Source organism: Schistocerca piceifrons, chromosome 5, assembly GCF_021461385.2.
Source record: "Schistocerca piceifrons isolate TAMUIC-IGC-003096 chromosome 5, iqSchPice1.1, whole genome shotgun sequence".
Classification (NCBI taxonomy): Eukaryota; Metazoa; Arthropoda; class Insecta; order Orthoptera; family Acrididae; genus Schistocerca; species Schistocerca piceifrons.
In genome coordinates this window covers 627,665,301-627,691,990 of record NC_060142.1, presented here as the reverse complement: position 1 = coordinate 627,691,990, position 26,690 = coordinate 627,665,301, and the positions used below count along the sequence as shown (strand labels likewise).

The 26,690-nt window shown below is 40.4% G+C and overlaps 1 protein-coding gene across 2 annotated transcripts in view; it reads right to left on the bottom strand.

The window, feature by feature from the left end:
* The window catches only part of LOC124798517 (synaptic vesicle glycoprotein 2C-like), a 525,025-nt gene that overhangs the window by 265,613 nt on the left and 232,722 nt on the right, over positions 1-26,690 (bottom strand). For both annotated transcript variants that reach the window (XM_047261962.1, XM_047261963.1), the window contains exon 2: positions 25,290-25,343. In XM_047261962.1, the coding sequence (XP_047117918.1) occupies positions 25,290-25,343 (54 nt within the window). The remainder of the gene's footprint in view (positions 1-25,289; positions 25,344-26,690) is intronic.

Genomic DNA, 26,690 nt, shown 5'->3' with positions numbered 1-26,690 from the left:
CCGCCGACTGTGTGGCAGAGGTGGTCTTGATAAGAACGGACCCTGATCGCATCTTGCTGAGAGCCTCGATTTCCCTGAAGACGTCCTCAATGTGCTGAACAAAGAACATGGGCTTGGAGGTGGCGAACGTCCCCCCATCGGTTCGAGAACAGACCAAATAGCGGGGGAAGTACTTCGCCCCAAGCCGGCGGGCCTGTCCCTCCTCCCATGGAGTGGCCAAGGGGGAAAGGGCAGGAGAACCAGAACTAGAAACGGTACCTTTTCTTTTGAAAGACTCAGCCGCAGAGCGACCTGATACGTGTTGACGTTTCATCTGCGAAACGTCCGCCCCGATACCACCCACTCCGACCAGGGGCTCTCCCCACGGGCGCCACCCAGCCGCAGCAAGGGCCACCTGGCAGGATGACCATTGCCGGGAGTCCTGATGCCCCAAGGAGACGGGCATCTACTCCTTGGCCAACATGGGGAGGGTGCAGCTCAGGTATCGGCAGTACGATCCCTGTGTTGTCAGGGGGCTACAACCTAGAGGGTACATGACGACCCCACCACAACGGGCTGGCTACCATGCTGGATTTCTGGTGCCATGGAAAGTCCATCATGATCGCTTGTGCAGATGGAGATGCACTATGGGCGTAACTTGGACAACCCATCAAGCGTTTAGGCCCAATTTGAGGAATAGTGGGTATGGTTACAACGCCGGTGCAATGCTGAGTGCCAAGGTCTTAGTGCACTGGAAAATGGAAATGAGCATTTGGCGTCATTGGCCGGGAGGCCCCTCGCGGGGCAGGTCCGGCCGCCATATCGCAGGTCTTATTACATTCGGCGCCACATTGGGCGACCTGCACGCCGGATGGGGATGAAATGATGATGAACACAACACAACACCCAGTCCCTGAGCGGAGAAAATCTCCGACCCAGCCGGGAATCGAACCCGGGCCCAGAGGACGGCAATCCGTCACGCTGACCACTCAGCTACTGGGGCGGACACTCTTAATGCACTTAGGACCAGTGGTACACCATGTAAGGTGTCCTTCCCCAAAAGGCTCGTACTTCTGTAGAATTTTGAAAAATGGAGGTCTAACCCCAAGGGGGACCATCACATAGAAGGCCGAAACGGTTGAAACTCCTTTTCGTCGCCTCTTACGACAGGCAGGAATACCTCGGGCCTATTCTTACCCCGGACCCGCAGGGGGGCATGGAGAGGAAATCTGGCTCAAATTTAAAAGAATAGTTGACCATGCAATGGATAGATATGTACCCAGTAGAACAGTTCATAATGGGAGGGTATCTCCATGGTATACATTCACTGTAAAAGAACTTCTAAGACCAGCGATTACTGCATAATAGGAATAAAACAAACCGTAAGGCTATAGGTAGAGAGATGCTGATGATACATGTTTGGCTTTCAAGACAGCAATGCATGATGCCTTCGATGACTACCATAGCAGAACACTGTCAAGTGATCTTTCACAGACCCCGAAGAAACTCTGGTTGTGTATAAACGCTTTTTAGTGGCACCAAAGTTAATATTCAGTCCCTAGCAAATGAGACAGGAAATGAAACTTAGGGTAGCAAAGCAAAAGCTGAAATGCTTAACTCTGTCTATGAATGTTCCTTTACAAAGAAAAAACAAAGAGAATTGCCCCAATCTTCGTACCACTGAAAAGATGAATGAAATAAGTATTAGTGTCAGTGGTGTTGAGAAACAGCTGAAACTGTTAAAATTGAAGAAAGCTCCAGGGCCTGATGGAATTCTTATCAAATTCTATATTGAGTGCGTGGCTGAGTTAGCCCTTCTTTTAAACTATAGTCTGTCATCAATCCCTGAAACAAAAAACTGTACCCAGTACTTAGAAAATGGCACAGGTCACACCTGTCTACAAGAAGGGTAATAGAAGTGATCCACAATATTACTGTTCAATATTCTTAACACTGATTTGTTGCAGAATCTTAGGGCATATTCTGAGCTCAAACATAATGAGGTATCTTGAACAGAAAGACCTCCTCAGTGCCAACTAGCATGAATTTAGAACATCAATCATGTGAAACCCAACTCGCATTTTTCTCTAATGACATACTGAAAGTTTTGGATCAAGGCAACCGGGTAGATGTGGTACTTCTTGATTTCTGAAAATTGTTTGACTCAGTACCATGCCTATGTTTATTGTCAAAAGTGTTATCTTGAATTGAGTGTCATTGTCAGAGATAGAAGTAACTTCAGGTGTGCTCCAGGGAAGTGTGTTGGGACCTTTGCTGTTCATATTGCATATTAATGACCTCGCAGACAATATTAATAGTAAAATCAAGCTTTTTGCAAATGATGCTGTTGCCTATGATGAAGCACTATCTGAAAGAAGCTGCATAAATACTGAGTCAGCTCTTGAAAATATTTCAAAGTGGTACTTGCTCTAAATGTTCAGAAACATAAAATTTTGCACTTCACAAAGAAAAAATGTAGTATCCCATGACTATAATATCAATGAGTCATTCTTGGAATCAGCCAACTAATAAAAATACCTGGGTGTAATACTTGTAGAGATATGAAATGGAATGATCACATAGGTTCAGCCATGGGTAAAATAGGTGGTAGCTTCGGTTTATTGGTAGAATACTGGGGAAGTGCAATCAGTCTTCGAAGGAGATTGCTTACAGATCATTGTGCAACCAGTTCTAGAAAACTGTTCATGTGTGTGGGACCCATTCCAGACAGGACTAACAGGGGATATTGAATGTATACAGAGAAGGGCAGCATGAATGGTCACAGGTTTGTTTAATCTGTGGGAGAGTGCCAAAGAGATAAAGAAGGAACTGAACTGGAGGACTCTTGAAGATAGACAGAAAGACAGAGAAATGTGTGAAGGCAAGCCTCTAATGGCTGCTCATACCTGTACAGCTACAGGTTGCTACTGACTTTGCAGGTATGAGCAGCCCTTAAGGCTCGCCTTCACACGTTCCTTTTAAATATTTTGTGACTAAAGCCATTCTGAACTGTTATTTATTTTACACATGACATGTGAGTACTGTCTCTGTCTTGTATTGTTAGTCAGTGCTTACACTTTTTATATAAAAAATTTTATTTCTTCCCATAAGTTTATAATTATGTTATAGACCACTTTAAATCTCTAAAATCTGATGAAGGCACTCTTAGAAGTGTTGAAAGCTGGTTAATAAGACTAAAAAATTGTGACCCAGGGCTCATTTGTTTCAATTTTATTAGTGGTTAGTTGTCAAGAGCAATATATTTGTGAAGGCGACTTACAGACTGTGTACCTGAAAGTTACAACTTCTTATTTTTCACTTTTACGAAGCTTATCATCATATGGTACTATTTTAAGGAAGACTAGTTGTGATCATGACATTTTAATACTACAGAAGACATGCACTAGTAATTACTGGTTCTTCGTAGAAGGCACATTGTAAACCTTTGTATATTCTGCTTAATTTGTACAAGAAGTTACTGGAAGCAGAACGGTGAGAAAATGCACATTGTTACAACACAGTAAGCAATATAGGCATTTATACCCCATGCCAGAGACTGTAAAAATCACATAACAGCTATGAACTTGTGTGGCACAAATTATTTAATAACCTTCCACAATCTACACAAGAATTACCAGAACAAGTGCACGAGTGGTTAGTTGTCCATCCATTCTACAATAATATTTATTTTTTATATTTTACATGGGGAAAGTTCCAGAATGACATTAACTAGGATGAAAATATTATAATAAAAGTAGTGGTGAGTTTGAACTGAAGCTGTTAGTGTTGATATGAATGTCTTATAAACAGGGCCTACAACAAAACTTTGTTTGCCTGAGTTATTGAATGCAAACAGTGCACATTTTGTTACATGATTTTATTTTATTCTATTTTATTTCGTGTTCCATAGGTTCAAGTGTGTTGTGTTCACGAGGACTTGGGACAAGTCAGTTTTTTACAAATACAATATGATAATCTTATAGCATATGCAGACATTTGAGTACATAATTATACAAAAATTTATACAGTAAATTCTTTGAGCAGCAATACAGAAAAGAGAAAATACATATTTTCTTAGAATCATTAAAGCACTACAGGAAACAGATACAGAGTACAGACAGATACAGAGCTCAAGTTAAATTACATTCTTAGCGCCATTATGTCAACTTGTATTATATAATATTAAAGTTTTACAATTTAAAAGTTAAAAATTCATCTAGACTGTAAATAGCTTTTTCTATCATAAATATTTTAAGTGCTTTCCTAAACTTACTCTTCTTATGAATCTCTGTCTTTGAAGAGCATTGAAGAGTTTTGTTCCAGTGTAGTGGACACCCTTTTGCGCCAAGCTCAAATTTCTATGCTCGCTGTGTATGTCATTCTTCCTCCGTGTGTTATGCTCATGATAATTACTGTTTGGTTGAAATATCTCTATAGTTTTAAAAACAAAACACATAAGAGAAAAAATATATTGGTATGTAGTTGTGTATATTTTAAGTTTTCGAAAGCTATTTCTACACAAGCCTCTCGTGCGCAATCCACATATAATTCTTAAAGCTCACTTCTGTGCAATGAACACTTTCCTTGCTAATGGCTGGTTGCCCCAAAAGATAATGGCGTATTCAGGGAGTGAGTGAAAACTGATATAGTATGTCACTTTAGCAGTGTTTGATTCAACACATGTAGTGACAACCTGTAAAGCATATGTGAGAGAGCTAAACCTCTTGCAGAGAACTATAATATGTGAAGACCAGTTCATTTTCTTGTCAATGTGCACTCCAAGAAATTTTGTTGTTTCCATTCTTTCTATTGGCTAATTACCACATGTCACACTTATCTCTCCCTCTTTTTCTGCTTTTGTACAGAACTGAATAAAGCTGGTCTTACTGGAATTTAATGAGAGACCATTCACCTTGAACCAATTAACAACATCTGAGAGTATGTGATTAATGGGTTCCTCAAGATTACTATATGTTCTACTGCTTATAAAAATTGTGGTATCATCAGCAAATAACGTAAATTTACGTGGCAGACTTGACATGATGGTAGACAATTTATAAAAATCAGGAACAATTGTAGCCCAATAATTTAGCCCTGAGGCACTCCACATGTTTGAAATGAATGTGAATATTTCTCAAGTTGTATTTAAATCAAACAGGATACAGAATGGTTACCAGGCAGTTGGACACAGCTTTAATCTTCTTATACTTATCTGTATGTGACTTTTTCTTCTCACTCATAACCACCTTTACTGCCTCATCTCAACAACGACATAATTTCCAACTGCCTTTTATTTTAAGTTGCAATTGAAATACAAACTGCAGGGGAGATGGAATCTTACACCTAGTAACAGTATCCCATTTGATACAATGGGACCAATAAAGGTATACCAGAAAACTGGCTACTGACTGTGGCGGGTACTTATGTGTAGAGTTTCTTCAAATGTGGCATACAGAGTAAGTATAGGGTGTGATGATCTCACACAGATACACCAAAATCTCCAAACTGCTGATGGGGTTTGTGGTACTGTCCCTCAATGTGTACAGCATCACGCACACACACTCAATAGGATTTAAACTCAGAGAGCGAGTACAGCACTCTGGACTTGCGATGTTTCATTGCAGATACTTGCCCACCAGGCTAGTCACATCTGGTTGACATTACTGTTCATCAGTTGGAATTCAGATCAGTACACAACACAAAAAAAAGGCACAGATACCACTACACGGCGCCATTTCCATAGACCACAGTCATCACAGCACCCTAGAAAACACGTGCACTCTAAATGTTGGAATTACGCTGTCATGGAGACACTGTAGTGATCTGTATATTCAAATTGTCTGAGTAACACATTCTAGGCCACAAATTGTTTATTTTCAATCTCCTGTTTCAACCAGAATAGGCCCTCTCCAGACATCAAAACTCATCGCAGCCAACTGTCGAATGTCATCAGCTCACAGCTTGACAACACACAACAGATACTGCAATGGGTTTTCAGTACTGAAGATGATCTACATAGGCTACAACCAGTCATTGAAAATAAATAAATTGTGGTCTACGGTGTGTTATTGAGACAACACATACAGGCAGATACGTACTCCTGTCACAAAGCTGCCACAGACAAGAACAATGGAGCCATTACAGCAGTCTCTTTTTCAGATCTGACAGGGTTGTAGTGCATCACAAAGGCATATCAGGAGAATGGATGGCATTTATCACAATTTGCACTGAACCACAACTCCTCCATGAGCACAGATAGTCCCAGTCTTCAAGAAGGGTCGTCGAGCAGATGCGCAAAACTATAGACCTATATCTCTTACGTCGATCTCTTGTAGAATTTTAGAACATGTTTTTTGCTCGCGTATCATGTCATTTCTGGAAACCCAGAATCTACTATGTAGGAATCAACATGGATTCCGGAAACAGCGATCGTGTGAGACCCAACTCGCCTTATTTGTTCATGAGACCCAGAAAATATTAGATACAGGCTCCCAGGTAGATGCTATTTTTCTTGACTTCCGGAAGGCGTTCGATACAGTTCCGCACTGTCGCCTGATAAACAAAGTAAGAGCCTACGGAATATCAGACCAGCTGTGTGGCTGGATTGAAGAGTTTTTAGCAAACAGAACACAGCATGTTGTTATCAATGGAGAGACGTCTACAGACGTTAAAGTAACCTCTGGCGTGCCACAGGGGAGTGTTATGGGACCATTGCTTTTCACAATATATATAAATGACTTAGTAGATAGTGTCGGAAGTTCCATGCGGCTTTTCGCCGATGATGCTGTAGTATACAGAGAAGTTGCTGCATTAGAAAATTGTAGCGAAATACAGGAAGATCTGCAGCGGATAGGCACTTGGTGCAGGGAGTGGCAACTGACCCTTAACATAGACAAATGTAATGTATTGCGAATACATAGAAAGAAGGATCCTTTATTGTATGATTATATGATAGCGGAACAAACACTGGTAGCAGTTACGTCTGTAAAATATCTGGGAGTATGCGTGCGGAACGATTTGAAGTGGAATGATCATATAAAATTAATTGTTGCTAAGGCGGGTACCAGGTTGAGATTCATTGGGAGAGTGCTTAGAAAATGTAGTCCATCAACAAAGGAGGTGGCTTACAAAACACTCGTTCGACCTATACTTGAGTATTGCTCATCAGTGTGGGATCCGTACCAGGTCGGGTTGACGGAGGAGATAGAGAAGATCCAAAGAAGAGCGGCGCGTTTCGTCACTGGGTTATTTGGTAACCGTGATAGCGTTACGGAGATGTTTAATAAACTCAAGTGGCAGACTCTGCAAGAGAGGCGCTCTGCATCGCGGTGTAGCTTGCTCGCCAGGTTTCGAGAGGGTGCGTTTCTGGATGAGGTATCGAATATATTGCTTCCCCCTACTTATACTTCCCGAGGAGATCACGAATGTAAAATTAGAGAGATTAGAGCGCGCACGGAGGCTTTCAGACAGTCGTTCTTCCCGCGAACCATACGCGACTGGAACAGGAAAGGGAGGTAATGACAGTGGCACGTAAAGTGCCCTCCGCCACACACCGTTGGGTGGCTTGCGGAGTATCAATGTAGATGTAGATGTAGAACAGGACAGTACCCCACCTTTCCTAGGTCCCACATAATGAACAAGGACATACTCACTTAGATGTTGCAATGATATATCGATACATCAGAAACATCAATATGTTATATAAATAATACTCATTTTGTTTGGTAGCTTCATCAACAATATTGATAGAGTTCCCTCATATATCTAGCTTTCACAATTCTATTTTGTACATACTATTACTACGAACTGCATTGAAGTAATCACTCTTTTTCACGTGTTCTATAAGAGTTTTAGTCACCAGACCATTGGTTGGTTTGATGCACATCTTCAAGTTAGTCTGTCCTCCACAAGTCTCTTCATATATGCATAATCAAGGAACTGATGATACAGCCAACCATTGGATAATGTCATATGTACCCAAAAGCATGCAGTGAGTCGTATTTAGTAATTCAGTCGATATAGTCTGTGGATCGACTGAATTACTAAATAGTCTGCCTACAGGAAACCTGAAGAGTTTTGGTGAAAAAATTATGTATGAATATCAAGAGCTCAGATGGAAAACCGGTCCTAAGCAAAGAAGGGAAAGCAGAAAGCTGGAAGGAGTATACAGAGGGTCTATACAAGGACGATGTACTTGAGGGCAATATTATGGAAATGGAAGAGGATGTAGATGAAGATGAAATGGGAGATATGATACTGCGTGAAGAGTTTGACAGAGCACTGAAAGACCTTAGTGGAAACAAGAAGACAATATTCCATTAGAGCTACTGACAGGCTTGGGAAAGCCAGTCCTGGCAAATCTCTACCATCTGGTGAGCAAAATGTATGAGACAGGCGAAATACCCTCAGACTTCAAGAAGAATATAATAATTCCAATCTCAAAGAAAGCAGGTGTTGGCAGATGTGAAAATTACCGAACTATCAGTTTAATAAGCCACGGCTGCAAAATACTACCACGATTTCTTTACAGACGAATGGAAAAACTGGTAGAAGCCGATCTCGGAGAAGATCGGTTTGGATTCCATAGAAATGTTGGAACACATGAGGCAATACTGACCCAACGGCTTATTTAGAAGCTAGATTAAGAAAAGGCAAACCTACATTTCTAGCATTTGTAGACTTAGAGAAAGCTTTTGACAATGCTGACTGGAATCTCTCTTTCAAATTCTGAAGGTGGCAGGGGTAAAATACAGGGAGCGAAAGGCTATTTACAATTTGTACAGAAACCAGATGGCAGTTATAGGGAGTCGAGGGACATGAAAGGGAAGCAGCGGTTGGGAAGGGAGTGGGACAGGGTTGTAGCCTCTCCCCGATGTTATTCAATCTGTATATTCAGCAAGCAGTAAAGGAAACGAATGAAAAATTTGGAGTACGTACTAAAATCCATGGAGAAGAAATAAAAACTTTAGGGTTCGCCAATGACATTGTAATTCTGTCAGAGACAGCAAAGGACTTGGAAGAGCAGTTGAACAGAATGGACAGTGTCTTGAAAGGAGGATATAAGATGAACATCAACAAAAGCAAAACGAGGATAATGGAATGTAGTCTAATTAAGTCAGGTGATGCTGAGGGAATTAGATTAGGAAATGAGACACTTAAAGTAGTAAAGCAGTTTTGCTATTTGGGGAGCAAAATAACTGATGATGGTCAAAGTAGAGAGGATATAAAATGTAGACTGGAAAAGGTAAGGAAAGCTTTTCTGAAGAAGAGGAATTTGTTAACATCGAGTATAAATTTAAGTGTCAGGAAGTCATTTCTGAAAGTATTTCTATGGATTGTTGCCATGTATGGAAGTGAAACATGGGCAATAAATAGTTTGGACAAGAAGAGAATAGAAGCTTTTGAAATGTGGTGTTACAGAAGAATGCTGAAGATTAGATGGGTAGATCACATTACTAATGAGGAGGTACTGAATAGAATTGGGGAGAAGAGAAATTTGTGGCACAAGTGGACTAGAAGAAGAGACCGGTTGGTAGGACATGTTCTGAGGCATCGAGGGATCACCGATTTAGAATTGGAGGGCAACGTGGAGGGTAAAAATCGTAGAGGGAGACCAAGAGATGAATACACTAAGCAGATTCAGAAGGATGTAGGCTGCAGTATGTACTGGGAGATGAAGCAGCTTGCACAGGATAGAGTAGCATGGAGAGCTGCATCAAACCAGTCTCAGGACTGAAGACCACAACAACAACAACAGTCTGGGGATGTAATTCTGATTGGGGAGAAATCACTTATGGGGTTCCCCAGGGCTCAATCTTAATTCCATTATTGTTTGCCATATAGGACGATTCCCAGTAATGTGTAAAACCTCCCGAATCAACATAGACAATGCTGAGGCAAATAATTTAATATGAAACCCAAGATGCCACAAATGTCAGGAAACACCGCAAAAGAGGATAACATATGTCAAAAGTGTGATGTCAACCAGACGGCGTACCTCACTGCATGGGCAGTGACTGGGCTTCTCAATCCTACTCTCACTGGCACGGGGCAGTGCTACTCACTGCTCTGCCAGGCTACTCTATTTTTGTAAATGTAAACCACTTTTTTTTCATCATAGTCTTGCATTACCACTACCATGTGCACTACCATATCACATCAGGCATAACCCGCATCACTTCAGGCTGGGGGGTTACCTTCAGGCCTCCAAAGATGATACTGTGAACACCATTTTGAAGATGCGGATTTCAGAAAAAATTTTCAAACGCTGACTCTTTATAACAGTTTTAGATATTTTGTTAGAGTTTTTTTATTTGAAAGCTAATTGTTTTATGATTACAATGGTATCCTCCATTTGGACATATCCATCAAAGTTCTTTTACTGTCACCTTTTGAATTTTTTTAATAATTTAAAGAAAATTTTTTTTTCCAAAAATGCCAATCCAGAAAAGTTAGATTTTTTTTCTGTTGATTTGTGCCATTTAGTACTACACTCTCTGTAAAGGAGAGCTTCCACTTTTAAGTTGAACAGATTTTATTTAAAAAAATCATTTTTTTAACTTTCAAGGGTAATGTATGTCTTCAATGAAATTGTTTCTCACTAATTTCTTTGTTACAATGTTTATTTGTATTATCATTGTTGCAATTATTTCTTATCACTTTCTTTGTTGCAGTTATTTCTTTTCACTTTCATTGTTGCAGTTATTTCTTACACTTTGTTGCAGTTTCTCAGTTGTCGTGGTTGTTCATTGCAGGTTGCTGTATTGTAGTTGTTCGGTGCTAATTTGTTTATTGAAGAAGCTTCTAAGAAATCTGAGACCATCGAGTGAGTTCTGTGTTTTTGCGAGAAATTTGCCAGTTGACACAGTTGCAGTGTGTTTTGTGAAAAGCACTGTTTGAAATGTCTTCTGACTGGGGTCACAAGAGAGTGGTGTGTGCTGACTATTTGCATATCCGTAACAGAGTGACATATAAGACATAAAAGAGTGATATATAAGACAAACATAAAAACAGACTCTGTTTAGGTTGGGTTAAGTGTTCTCATTTGAAGACTATGTTTCAAAGTGAAGATGTTTCCTGTTTCAAAGTGAAGATGTTTCCAGTGATGACCTTGTGTTCTAAATGTTTTGACAGAATAACAACAATGAAGGTGAAGCCTCCCATGGTGCAGATGATGCAGATTTTGTATCAACAGAGGAAGAATTAAATACCATGAATCAATCAACTACAGAAATAGGTGTTAGTCCTGTTAAGAAAATTTGGTCAGTGAAATCAAGTCATAAGCTCTATGCATCAAGAAAGTGCAGAGAAATTACTAAAGTTATGGGCTCAAAGAGATGAGTGAACTCTTATTGCATGCACTTTAAAGAGCAAGTAAGAAGAAATTTCATTTGTTCGTGCAACACCTCAGAAACAGCAGGATAATATTCAGATTCACAACCTGAGAAGGGGGATGTTTGTGGTGTGAGTGTATGACCGTGACTGGTGGATTGCCGAGATTTATAGACACCAATTATGAGTTAAATGAAACTGTAGTGAACTTTATGCTACCACATGGACCAGCTGCTGGATATAGGTTTCCAACTGAAGGACAGCAACAACGCCATCAATGGTCAATTCCTGTGCACAATGTTTTGAAGATTATAAGTGCTCCAGTTCCTATTGGTTCAACAGGAAGGTATCACTCTAAATTAAAGGAAGATACTGAAGCAGTGGAACACATTTTTAGTTCATTGACTGGCTAATTTCAGTACAAAACAGAGTGCACAGAAGTTGTACAAATTGAAGCCTTTAAGTTCAAAGAACTTTCACATACATTTTGGAACCATTTAAAATGCTCGAAAAATGAGCCTCTTACTCCTCTTTCACAGCCAAAATTACGTTAAATAAGGTTAGGTTTTGATTTTTATGAGCCTGTTATGTGATGATGTGGTAATAAAACATCTTTTATGTATGGCAAAAATTACAATTGTTTATAAAACCTTTTCAACCTAAAAGTGGAAGCTCTCCTTTTCAGGGAATGTACAACTATATGGTGCTAACAAACAGGAAAAAACGATCAAAATTTTATGGATTGACATTTTTGAAAAAAAAAAAATCCATAAATTATAGAGAAAGTTCAGAACACTATAGTAAAAGAACTTAAAGTCCAAATGGAGGATTTCTTTGTAATCAAAAAGTTCTGGAGATACAGCATTTTAAAATTTTTTCCAAATTTTTGCGTCTTCAAAATGGAACGTGCAGTGTCATCTTTGGAGGGCTGTATCTCGGAGCAGAATTTTCTTTGGAGAAAACAAAAAAATGTGTGTTCCTTACTTAGTCCTTCATTTTAACATATGCTAAATTCAACAATATCCAAGACTATGAAGGTAAGTTTTTTCCCTAGACTACCTGAATTGATATGGGCTATGCCATCAGATAATGCAAAAAAGAAAACAGAGTACCCTAGCAGATTCGTAGCACTTCCCTCTACCACAGAGGGTACGATTGACATGCCTGACCACTATAAGGGCAGTGAGGTATGTCATCTGGTGAAGTCATATGTTCAACATTTCTCATCCATTTTTACAGTATTTCCCAACATTTGCAGCCCCCATGTGTCTAATATTAAATTACTTGTCTCGCTGTCTTCTACATCGCTTCAGGCCTTTTAAACTTTATGGTGAGTAGCAACTTTCCTTTTCGTAATATTGTTTTTCTCTAACATAAATTTAAGGTAATTAATTAGATCTACTAATTTTATTTCATTTAAAACTAATTGAAATCTGAATAAGGTTTCTTTTTATAACAGTTTATTGAGAAAACTCTAGTATAAATCAACAATGACAGACCACTCTTATAACAAATTTTAAAAAATTACAGGTGCCTCTAGCAACTTTTTTCGAATGAGTGTCATTCTCTCCGATATACGTAAAATCTGAAATATCACAAATATTTGCATTTTGCATCTGACATATCTGCAGAATCATTACTACTAAAGAAATTTTCCAAAATATCAATGTATTAACACTTTGGAAAAATTTGTCCTCTCTACATATGCTGAGTCACACGGAGAAACTGTATTGGCAGAACACATCTTATGGGTCGCCAAGCATATGGATCAACCTCTCTGAGCTGATGATACCCAACTGTGTGCCACACGCACACACACAAAAAACACCATCAGAACCACTACACCTTATACCACTGTTCACACAGACTATTGTCGGCTGTTAAATATGTCAGCTTCCCACCCCCAATGATCCAAGTTCAGTCCATTCAGTGTCACTGTGGCATACCTTGCATAAGTATATTTACATATGTATAAGTATATTTGCAAGTTGTTTATAGCTCTTACTGCCAATTTCTCGCAACTGAGTACATTTGAGAGATATTTTACTGATGGATATAAGTTCATGGGCTTCTGTGAGCAGTGTCATTTTGAATAAAATAATTCTGGGTATTAGGAGCACAGAAAGTCATTCGAAATATCAGCAGTGTAGTTGCTTTAGTGTTTTATAATACGTAGCCTAATACCCAAAACTACTTTATTCACAGTTTTATTCACAGGTTAATTCATTGTTAGTACGCACAATATGTGAGAGTTTACTGAGCTCCTTTCCATTCCCATGCTGAAGCTGTTGATGCAAAGGATCAATTTCTACCAGTTAAATAACACACGTCCCTGAAAATGGTGGATTACTTTTTTACCATTACAAGAGACTGGACCGATTTTACAGAAAGCATATTTTACTCGCATCAGTGTCAAGTTATAAACGTGGAGGTTCAAATTTTGATTACTGACTTGTTCTAACACTAACCGTAACATTACTCTCTACATGTTTCTTGAAAAATACACTGACAGGAACAGAAAGTGTTATACAATGAACACCTTGACTGCATGCTGCCAAATTAATACTCCAGTATTTCCAAGTTTGTGAGATGGGTTTATTAAAGTTTTATCCTTATGCGAGCTTATTTTGAGCACAGAAAAAATAAAGCCGTTCCTTTAGGTGAAGAATGGTGTGAGTTCATAGCAGCTTGCAGAATTGTCTAATGTTACTGGAACTCATTGTGGGAACGTTCCAGCACAACATGCCCTGAGGCTGTGCAAGGACAGCTGCCACCATCTTTCAGATTTTGTGAAAAACCGAGCCAACGGTATGGCTAACACATGAATCAGACACAGTAGGGTATAGTGTGGTGACTCCAGATCGAGCAGTGACGAGACGGAGTCCTGGGGACAGGAGTGCCCAGTCCTCCTGGAGGGACCTGTTGATTTTTTGATTTGATTTGATTTTAACAGGAGATCTAAAACAGCTTAGGTCTAACCCGCCCCTGCCCGCACCGAAACTAGGTTTATCGTGTGGTATTGCTCCCTGTATATATAGTAAAGCCAACCAGTGCCCTTAAATACTGCAAGGAATCCCTCTACCAGTTTTTTGTTAGACACAATTTCTTCAGGTCTAGCTGTCCCGAAGATTCTGTATCTTTTACTCTCCAATGCCATGCATTCAAAGAATAGGTGTGATGCAGTTTCTTCACCCTCATCACAGATCCTACACTTAGGGACCTCTTCCATAATACCCATTGTGTGTAGGTGTTTTTTGAAGTTCCCATGGCCGGTCATCAGTCCAGTCATGAGTTTGATCTCTTTCCTGTTCAATCCCAGGATTGCAGAGCTTCTTTTAAAACATGGCTTGGGCATCATTACCTTACCATGTTTTTGTTCATGGACCTTGGCCCAATATCCTACGTGCTGTTTCCTAAGCCAGTTCCATAGTTCTAATTTGATCATAGCCTTGGTGATTGTCAAGACAGGTTCCGGTCCAATAAATGGAGTTGTTGCCCCCACCCTAGCCAATCTATTGGCTTGTTCATTGCCACAGATCCCTGAGTGGCCAGGGACCCACACTAGGTACACCCTATTGCTTCCCCCTAGTTCCACCAGAGCCCTGCGGCAATCTGCAACAATCCTAGATCTTGTTGCAGGAGCTGCCAATGTTTCAGGGCTGCCTGGCTGTCTGAATAGATGTAGTGCTACGATCATTGTAGCACCTACTCATATTCTCCTCCACACATGCCCTGATTGCAGTAATTTGCCAGTTTCCCTAGAGAGATGCTGCTCTCCAGTCTTGGCTGAACCTGGTACAACCCTGCCCCAACACCTTTATCTGTTTTCGACCCATCAGTGAACCAAACGAGTTCCCCATACAGTGTCGAACTGTTATCTCCCACTGCTCCCTACTTCCAATTATTATATTGTAAGGCTTGTCGAAGCAGTTAGGAGTTATTATATAGTCAGTGGGCATTTCCCAAGCCATACCTATATTACCTATGTTAGTGTGTGATTCTGGATATCCAAATGAGACCCAGTTTTGGTCAGTTTTAAGTCTGTATGCCCCAGCTGCTGCCTCCATCTTAACCCAAAGGTGAAGTGGAGGCATGTCCAGCATGGCTTCCATTCCAGCAGTTGGTGTGCTGCTAATTCCGCCCATTATGGCTAAGCAGGCCAATCTCTGCACCTTGGCAAGCCCTTTGGCAGCAACCTGCTGTTCTACCGTCTTCCACCACACTACGGCCCCATAGGAAATCCTAGATCTAACCACTGTGGTGTATATCCAGTGCATATCCCTGGGGCTTAAGCCTCAGTTTTTGCCACAAGCCCTCCTATAGTTCAATTCTTTTATCTTGGCGGCTCGCGCATGCCCGCCCAGACGCTGGAGATTGCTGCGTTGCCAGTTGCACACGACGCACGCGCCAATAAAAGCAGCGCCATAGTATAGCATAGTTCGCAAGCTTACGTGTAGGGGGGAGCGCGCAGTTCATGAAGTAAAGCCACAACGGCCGCATTAACCCTTTCGCTGCTACAAAGACGTGCTCCTTGCATTCCGCGCTGTGGGCGATTTTGTCACTGCACTGCTCGCCTGTGCAGACACATTGTGTTCCGACTGCTTTGACACTCTTTATCATTCGATTCCACAAAAACTATTTGGCTCAAAAATTAGATTTTTACCTATCTTCTTGACTGATACCTTCCCCCCATAAATGACTTAATTTTGTTTCAATGTTCAACGCAGTTATTATGCAGCATTAAATATAGTAAAACTTTGCACGAAATTTTGAAGAGTTTGCAGAGGTAAAAGTCCATAGAGTATACTTTCCGTATGGTCGATTTTAGTTGCCACAATGTTGAGAATGAAATGTGGACAGGATACCTATATATTTCATTTAATTTAAGTACCACATAAGTGTCGTATGTAATATTGAGAAATATTCCACCTTTCGCGACTGTAACAAAAGTTTTACTTACACTGGGCACGTTTGGCTTTATTTTAAACCACTTCAATCAATCAAAAGGAAGTAGACAAAATACATTAAACAAAACCGTGGACTTACAAAAACATTAGGACTTGAATATACCGTCTGTCAGTGAAGTGCTCAGAGCTATGTCAAATATAATTTTGTGTGTGGCACACACAAACAGCTTTTATTTGCTAAAACACTGATGAGCCAACACAAACGTTGAATATTGTGCTACTGCAGCACAAAACTACGAAAGGTGACTTGGCAATGGAGGACACAAAATACAGCCCTCTTATGATGCTTCAAAAGAGAGAAATGCGTCTGGTCTAAATAAGTCGCTTATTACAGTTGCAGAAGAGGGATATATTTCAATACCATTGGTAAAACTGCGACTGTGGAACAAAAACAAGAAATAGAACATGAATACCATTGTGTATGTGCCATACCTTTCACCGATGGAAGTGCTTTGAAATAAAGCCAAACACGCCGTGTGTATATAAAACTTTTATTGTTGTTGTTGTTGTTGTTGCGGTCTTCAGTCCTGAGACTGGTTTGATGCAGCTCTCCATGCTACTCTATCCTGTGCAAGCTTTTTCATCTCCCAGTACCTACTGCAACCTACATCCTTCTGAATCTGCTTAGTGTATTAATCTCTTGGTCTCCCTCTACGATTTTTACCCTCCATGCTGCCCTCAAATACTAAATTGGTGATCCCTTGATGCCTCAGAACATGTCCTACCAACCGATCCCTTCTTCTGGTCAAGTTGTGCCACAAACTTCTCTTCTCCCCAACCCTATTCAATACTTCCTCATTAGTTATGTGATCTACCCATCTAATCTTCAGCATTCTTCTGTAGCACCACATTTCGAAAGCTTCTATTCTCTTCTTGTCCAAACTATTTATCGTCCATGTTTCACTTCCATACATGGCTACACTCCATACGAATACTTTCAGAAATGACTTCCTGACACTTAAATCAATATTGGATGTTAACAAATTTCTCTTCTTCAGAAACGCTTTCCTTGCCATTGCCAGCCTACATTTTATATCCTCTCTACTTCGACCATCATCAGTTATTTTGCTCCCCAAATAGCAAAACTCCTTTACTACTTTAAGTGTCTCATTTCCTAATCTAATTCCCTCAGCATCACCCGACTTAATTAGACTACATTCCATTATCCTTGTTTTGCTTTTGTTGATGTTCATCTTATATCCTACTTTCAAGACACTGTCCATTCCATTCAACTGCTCTTCCAAGTCCTTTGCTGTCTCTGACAGAATTACAATGTCATCGGCGAACCTCAAAGTTTTTATTTCTTCTCCATGAATTTTAATACCTACTCCGAATTCTTCTTTTGTTTCCTTTACTGCTTGCTCAATATACAGATTGAACAACATCGGGGAGAGGCTAGAACCCTGTCTTACTCCCTTCCCATCCACTGCTTCCCTTTCATGTCCCTCGACTCTTATAACTACCATCTGGTTTCTGTACAAATTGTAAATAGCCTTTCGCTCCCTGTATTTTACCCCTGCCACCTTTAGAATTTGAAAGAGAGTATTCCAGTCAACATTGTCAAAAGCTTTCTCTAAGTCTACAAATGCTAGAAACGTAGGTTTGCCTTTCCTTAATCTTTCTTCTAAGATAAGTCGTAAGGTCAGTATTGCCTCACGTGTTCCAGTGTTTCTACGGAATCCAAACTGATCTTCCCCGAGGTTGGCTTCTACTAGTTTTTCCATTCGTCTGTAAAGAATTCGTGTTAGTATTTTGCAGCTATGACTTATTAAGCTGATAGTTCAGTAATTTTCACATCTGTCAACACCTGCTTTCTTTGGGATTGGAATTATTATATTCTTCTTGAGGTCTGAGGGTATTTCGCCTGTTTCATACATCTTGCTCACCAGATGGTAGAGTTTTGTCAGGACTGGCTCTCCCACGGCCGTCAGTAGTTCCAATGGAATATTGTCTACTCCGGGGGTCTTGTTTCGACTCAGGTCTTTCAGTGCTCTGTCAAATTCTTCACGCAGTATCATATCTCCCATTTCATCTTCATCTACATCCTCTTCCATTTCCATAATATTGTCCTCAAGTACATCGCCCTTGTATAGACCCTCTATATACTCCTTCCACCTTTCTGCTTTCCCTTCTTTGCTTAGAACTGGGTTTCCATCTGAGCTCTTGATATTCTTACAAGTCGTTCTCTTATCTCCGAAGGTCTCTTTAATTTTCCTGTAGGCGGTATCTATCTTACCCCTAGTGAGATAGGCCTCTACATCCTTACATTTGTCCTCTAGCCATCCCTGCTTAGCCATTTTGCACTTCCTGTCGATCTCATTTTTGAGACGTTTGTATTCCTTTTTGCCTGTTTCACTTACTGCATTTTTATATTTTCTCCTTTCATCAATTAAATTCAATATTTCTTCTGTTACCCAAGGATTTCTACTAGCCCTCGTCTTTTTACCTACTTGATCCTCTGCTGCCTTCACTACTTCACCCCTCAAAGCTACCCATTCTTCTTCTACTGTATTTATTTCCCCCATTCCTGTCAATTGCTCCCTTATGCTCTCCCTGAATCTCTGTACAACCTCTGGTTCTTTTAGTTTATCCAGGTCCCATCTCCTTAAATTCCCAACTTTTTGCAGTTTCTTCAGTTTTAATCTACAGGTCATAACCAACAGATTGTGGTCAGAGTCCACATCTGCCTCTGGAAATGTCTTACAATTTAAAACCTGGTTCCTAAATCTCTGTCTTACCATTATATAATCTATCTGATACCTTTTAGTATCTCCAGGGTTCTTCCATGTATACAACCTTCTTTCATGATTCTTACACCAAGTGTTAGTTATGATTATGTTGTGCTCTGTGCAAAATTCGACCAGGCGGCTTCCTCTTTCATTTCTGTCCCCCAATCCATATTCACCTACTATGTTTCCTTCTCTCCCTTTTCCTACACTCGAATTCCAGTCACCCATGACTATTAAATTTTCGTCTCCCTTCACAATCTGAATAATTTCTTTTATTTCATCATACATTTCTTCAATTTCTTCATCATCTGCAGAGCTAGTTGGCATATAAACTTGTACTACTGCACTAGGCGTGGGCTTCGTATCTATCTTGGCCACAATAATGCGTTCACTATGCTGTTTGTAGTGGCTTACCCGCATTCCTATTTTCCTATTCATTATTAAACCTACTCCTGCATTACCCCTATTTGATTTTGTGTTTATAACCCTGTAGTCACCTGACCAGAAGTCTTGTTCCTCCTGCCACCGAACTTCACTAATTCCCACTATATCTAACTTCAACCTATCCATTTCCCTTTTTAAATTTTCTAACCTACCTGCCCGATTAAGGGATCTGACATTCCATGCTCCGATCCGTAGAACGCCAGTTTTCTTTCTCCTGATAACGACATCCTCTTGAGTAGTCCCCGCCCGGAGATCCGAATGGGGGACTATTTTACCTCCGGAATATTTTACCCAAGAGGACGCCATCATCATGTAATCATACAGTAAAGCTGCATGCCCTCGGGAAAAATTATGGCTGTAGTTTCCCCTTGCTTTCAGCCGTTCGCAGTACCAGCACAGCAAGGCCGTTTTGGTTATTGTTACAAGGCCAGATCAGTCAATCATCCAGACTGTTGCCCTTGCAACTACTGAAAAGGCTGCTGCCCCTCTTCAGGAACCATATGTTTGTCTGGCCTCTCAACAGATACCCCTCCGTTGTGGTTGCACCTACGGTACGGCTATCTGTATCGCTGAGGCACGCAAGCCTCCCCACCAACGGCAAGGTCCATGGTTCATGGTTACCTACATTATCATAACTCTTTTTGGGTGCTGAAGAACGTATGTGTGCACAAAAAACTATCTGCAAATTTTGGAACTGAAATGTTGAGAATGTTACCATGATAAGGGCACTCAGACATGTGCTTTCAAGATATACCCTCTTACATAACAGACTAAGCATTTACACTACAGTCTCTCGACTATTTCTGTCCCTTAACCAACTGGTGCACTGCATGTCACTGCCAATGCTAATTCCCTCTACACTAACATCCACAAAGCCTATGGCCTTTCCACCAATGAACATCACCTTCCCAGTGCCCGACTGACTCCAAAATTACAACCTCTTTCCTGCTCATCATGACCACCTATATGTTCACTCATAATTACTTCTATCTGAAGGCAGCACCAACAAACAGATCTGTGGTATAGGCATTGTCACCCGCATGGCACCATCTTATGCTAACCTAATCATGAGCCATCTAAAAGAATCCTTCCTAGAAACCCAGAATCCCAAAACATTGACCTAGTTCAGATTCACTGATGACATATTTATGATCTGGATCGAGAATGAGGAACACCTATTCAAATTAACCTCCATCTCATGGATGGCTTCATAAGTACCACCATCCACATCAAACCTATCAATAATGAACAATACTTCCACTGTGATAACAACTGCCCATTCCATACCAACAAGTGCCTTCCACACAGTGTTGCCACCCATAGTTGCTGCATCTGCAGGGACGAGCAGTCCCTTTCCAATTATGCTGAGAGCTTTATTGAGGTCCTCACAGACTGAAATTACTCTCCACTTATTGTCCATAAACATATCTCTGGTGCCTTGTGTCTCCATCACCTACAATTTCTTACATACCTAATGACCAGCCACAACGGGAGGTACTCCATGACTCATTACCACACCCAGGAATAGCCCAACTGAATCATGTTCTCCACCAAGTTATCGATTACCTCTTGTTATATCCTGAAATGAGTCATATCATCCCAACACCTCCCAAAGCAGTATTCCACTGTCCATCCTTAAGCCCCCCCCCCCCCCCCCCCCGCTCTAACCCAATGGCTTACATCTGCAGTAGACCTAGATGTAAGATCTGTTCCATACATTCGCCCACTAGAATTGCTTCATTCCTGTCAATGCATTTCTTTTCCCATCAATGGCAGGGTCACCTGTAAATTCAACTATGTAGTCTACCAACTTAGCAGTATTCTACATGGGAATGACCACTAAAAAGTTATCTGTCTGCATGAATACTTATCACCAAACTGTGTTCAAGAAACAGCTGGACCATCCAGTTGCCAAGCATGCCGCGCTACATGGTGTGCTTGACTTCAAAAACTACTTTGCAGCCTGGTGCATCTGGATTCTCCCATCGAAATGAGCTTTATGCATTGCACAGGTAGGAGCTCTCCCTCATTCATGTAACCTTCCTGGTCTTAACCTTCCCTAGTCCCTGACCCCAACCTACTTCTATGCCCTCCAGACTCTCACAATCCTTCTACCCCCACCTCATTTCACCTGTATAATTTTTTCCTTCTCTACTACAATCTTCCCCCTTTTTTCCCTCAAACACAGCCTCACGAAGTTACATCTAGCACCCCTCCCACCTGCCCACTCTCAAAAGGCAGCATTGTAGCTTCTTCCACACACATACCCTGCTAACCGACTCCCTCACCATACCACACCATTCCTGTATCCTCATTATTAGCTCCAGCTGATCTCACAACAGTCGGGCCATAACACCCTGACATCAGGGATAACAGAGGCTGTCGCCTTTTTTTCTCTCTCTTTCTTTTTTTAAAACAAAAAACTGCAGTCTTTCTTTAAATGTGCCTGCCTGCAGCTCAGCATTGCCTTTCTGTAGCGAGTGGCACTCTATCTGAATTCAACTGTTATTCCATACTATATTTTATGTAGTTTATTTGGAACATTTCATAGAAATGATTGAAGCATAAACCTCACTGCTCGCAACTGCTACAAATATTTCTGCTTGACAAGAAAATGAGTTGCTCTGACTTTTCTAAATGAAAACAATAGTATATGGAACAGGATGGTTCTCATAATAAACTTGTCCTTAGTGGTGATGCAACATTTTTGTGAATAGTACAATGAACAGACATAACATGTGACTTCTATTACAGTCGCGAAAGACGGAATATTTCTCAATATTACATAAGACACCTATGTGGTACTTAAATTAAATGAGATATTGTTATACAGTAAATCTTATATGAAATTTAGGTATCTTGTCCACATATCATTCTCAACATTGTGGCAACTAAAATCGACCATATGGAAAGTATACGCTATGGACTTTTACCTCTGCAAACTCTTCAAAATTTCGTGCAATGGTTTACTACATTTAATGCTGCACATCAAAACAAAATTAAGTCATTTATGGGGGGGAAGGTATCAGGCAAGAAGACGTGTAAAAATCAAATTTTTTGGCCAAATAGTTTTTGTGAAATCGAATGATAAGTGTGTCAAAGCAGTGGGAACACCATGTGTCTGCACAGGCGAGAAGTGCAGTGATGACAAAATCGCGCACAGCGCGGAATGCGGGGAGCACGTGTCTGCAGCAGCGAAAAAGTTAATGAAGAGGCAAAGCACTAGAAATTTCATTCAAACGAATAAAATTCGTGAAGTAAGGCACTCCAATATTGTTTTTAAATAAAGAAAATATCAAGCACCGCAGAAGGTTTGAATTCATGACCTTTCACTTGGCAGCCCAACACCTTAACAATTCCGCTACCTCAACTCATCGAACAGTGTAACTCCATAAGGACTCTAACACCTCACGCAACTACTTATAAACACTGTTGGTATGACTATGAATTACTCACACTTCGTCGAAGTACAATAGGAAATAAACAATTACCGCTGTTCTTTATGGCGAAAAAGCAGTTCGTGAGATTGAAACAAACACCTTTCCTTGCTATCGCCTGAATTAGGAGTCTTATTGGTTGTTTGGTTTAATTAATTAATAGAATATGAAGCAATTGGTATAAAGAATGCTTTTTCCAAACTTTCTGTAAAAGAAAGTCTGCTATCAAGACATTGCTTTTGTTCTATTACTTTATTTATGACTGAACATTTCTAAAACTGAAGACACTCGTCCGTGCTCTGCACTGCTGTCGAGATCTGGCAACGTCGTTCTCTGTTCATTAGCTGACTGTGTTTTGTGACATCAGATGCACAGAACGACACCTAAACTCGGCCGCCAACATATATGACGCGCACTTTAGTACTCACTAAAGTGGTTTTTGCCTTGGAGCAGAACTCTTAATATGAGGGGTCCAAGTTAGCTTCTCATCCAAGGTTACCCCTAGATATTTCACTGTCCCCTTAACAGGTAAGAGTTTCATCAAAGAGCTTTAGATTCCAACTTGCATGCTGAATATGTCTCTTCGTAAATGGCACCACGACAGTCTTCTTAGGATTAACTCTCAAATCCTGTTTAATGCACTATTTTTGCACAATGTCCAACCCTCCTTGTGCCATATTCCTAACTGTGTCAGTGAATTTGCCAAGTATTACTATGACAAGGTCATCTGCATATCCTTGGCAGAAGCATTGTCTGGAATTTAGTTCCTCAATGAGTTTGTTCACCACTAGATTCCACAATAGAGAGGACAAAACTCCTCTATGTGGGCAGCCTCTAGTGGTCTTAATTACCATCTTTTCATTCATCATGGTAGCCTCTACCTTCCTTCCACTAAGCGTGGCTCTGGTCCACCTACATATAGTGTTCCACAGATCATGCACCTCTGCTGCCCTTACCATGGAAACGAAGGTCTCGTTGCTAAAGGCCCCCTCGATATCCAGGAAGATGCAGAGGGCTATTTCTTGGAAGTGAAGTGCTTTTTCCACCTTCCCGGCGAGTTGGTGGAGAACTGTATCACATGATTTACCTGGTTGGTATGTGTGTTGGTTCAGGTGTAGAGGGACCCTACATAGCCTCCTCTCCCCAACATATACATTAACCAGTTTTTCCAGTGTTTTGAGAATGAAGGACAGACTGATTGGTCTCATATCAGAGGGACCTGTACCTGCTCTTGTTGCCACCACTAGAAGATTATGGGATAGCCCAACTAGCTCTGATGAATATGTGAATCACAACAGCTGAAATCTGTTCAGAGTTTACAGACAGTGTGTTACCACAAACTGTAGGGGACAGATTACTGGAGGCTGGGCATAAATACTGAGCTTCCACACATCATTTACCTACGGTGTAGAGCCAGAGCCAACTGGTATACTAAGTGTCATTCTGGATGATAAGCAATGTGTCTCCCTTCTGTTTGTTGTGATCGGATCGACACCAGGGTGTCTGTAGGCGGCCTGATTTTCAGGACCTGTACCTCTCCAACTGCTGGAACTGTGGTGTGGAGTGCCATTGGATGTGACCACAATTGTTGGAAGGAGGCTGAATACGTGCCAGGATGTGACAAAAGTAGATAAGCCTGTTGTCATATCCTGCACAACCAGCGTAAAAAGCAGCACACTCCATCAATACAATTTTTTCGTACCTTGCATGACCAGGGTGCCAAATAGCATATTCCACCACTATAATTTAAGACCCCACACTATGGTCACACCACAAATGTCTTGAGGTATGTACAGATCCTTGCCTGGTCTGCCCAATCCTCTTATTTAACTACAGACATGATGGGAAGATGTGTACTTTCGTACCAGCTCCTAGCAAGTGATGTTTGTGAACTGACACAGCACTCGTTTCAGGCATGCCACAAGGAATAAAACATCATATTAGTACTTGCGGAGATCACACCTCATACTGATGATGATGTACACCAGTTGTGAATGGTATGAAAGTTTAACAATTTAATACCCATTATTTCATGTATATCTTCACTAAATTTGATAAATATTGGGCTGGTACTTCACATTTTCCATTTCCATCAGAGTAGCAAGTCAAATTCTTCGTTTGATTTCATGTTTATGTCTTAATCTTGGTGACATTTGTGACAATTTTTTGAAACTGCTCCTTCTACTGCAAAAATTACATAAACAGTGAATTATAAATCATTAAATTGATGATTAGTTGGAGCAGTTTTGAAGTAAGAGATAAAACATGCTGAATGTTCAAGTTTTAGAAAGACTATTCATGCTACGAGCATCAGATGGAAAACAGTATAAGGTTGGCGGAACATCAGAAAGTCAATGGGGTTTAAATCAGAATTATTCCAGTGATAATCTCACGTTTCTTACCTGTCAGAGAGGCTGCTGTTTCAAAGTCAGCAGGAGGTGGCTGATCCACAGCACCTACAAAAAAAAAAAAACTTGTGTTAATTCTAGACAGTACACGGGAAACACAGTTGTAAAATACTTCTTTGAAGTAAAAAATGCAATTTAAAGGGACTTTCACTTTGATAACAGTTATGCTCCAACAGGTGCTGTGTATCAAAGGGCACTTTCCTGATTGAATCTCTAAAGATGCAGCAGAATTTATTACCTACAGGTTTCACTTATTTCATCTTTGCATTCCCCCATATTTAATGCCAACTTATCATACTGTCTATCATATTTTAAGTTATATGTCATCATCATCGTTTTAGTTGACATCCTCTACTTGGTAAAGGTGTCCTCTAGACTTTGCTACTGTAATGAGAGAGAGAGAGAGAGAGAGAGAGAGAGAGAGAGAGAGAGAGAGCGAGCGGTAGGTAACTCTATTATAAAGTGTTCCATGCCAATGTCGGGACTATATTTTGTCCCGTTTCTGAGCGCTTTGACGACTTTGTTTATTTGTGTTAACTGCTGAGCAATATTTTATGCGTGAATACAAACAACGCTATTATTAGTCAGATATCTGAAAGTTAAGTTGCAAACATTTATCACATTACCAAACTATGCGTAATTTCACATAAAGACACGCACACCACATGATAATATCTAATATTGTACTATGCCAGAAATGTTAGTCAATAATTTAAAGAAGTAATTATAAATTAATTAAAATTTAATAACTCAGGTTGTTGAAAATATTCATTAAAATTTAATAACTCAGATTGTTAAAAATATTCATAGTGTAAATCTGAAATTAAAATGTTGTAGTTCTTGATCTCCTGAGTCGCCAACCTGCATTTGTACTTCATGATGTACTCCATGGTGCTACCTACTGGATTTTTAATTAATTTCAGGAACTATAACTTTCCTAAACCCGTAATATCAACAATTAGTGGATTTGTTACGATAGTTAGAAATGTACTTACAGACGGCGTTGCATCCGCAAAACCAGTTTATTACGGTGCATTACGCAGCTGATTTGCAACAATACAATATAGTTTCAGCTCAGATTGTTTGAATAAAGTACTTTCTTTTTTATTAAACTTCAATCAATTCCGGAGGCGTAATAGGCCCAAAACGGGTCGAATATGGGAAATAATTGGCGCATTCGCAAATTTCAGTACAGTTGTAGCAGGGAGTGTCACGACTCACGGGCAACATAAAAATCTTAATCTGTACACCACAAACAGCAAAATACATGACCACGGAACCAAATTCCAGAAAGGGTTGGCATCTAAACACAAGAAACAAGTCAAGTCGGACATTCAAAATACTATGGGATAAAATTGTACAATAGACTTCCACAAGAAATAAAAGATCCAAATC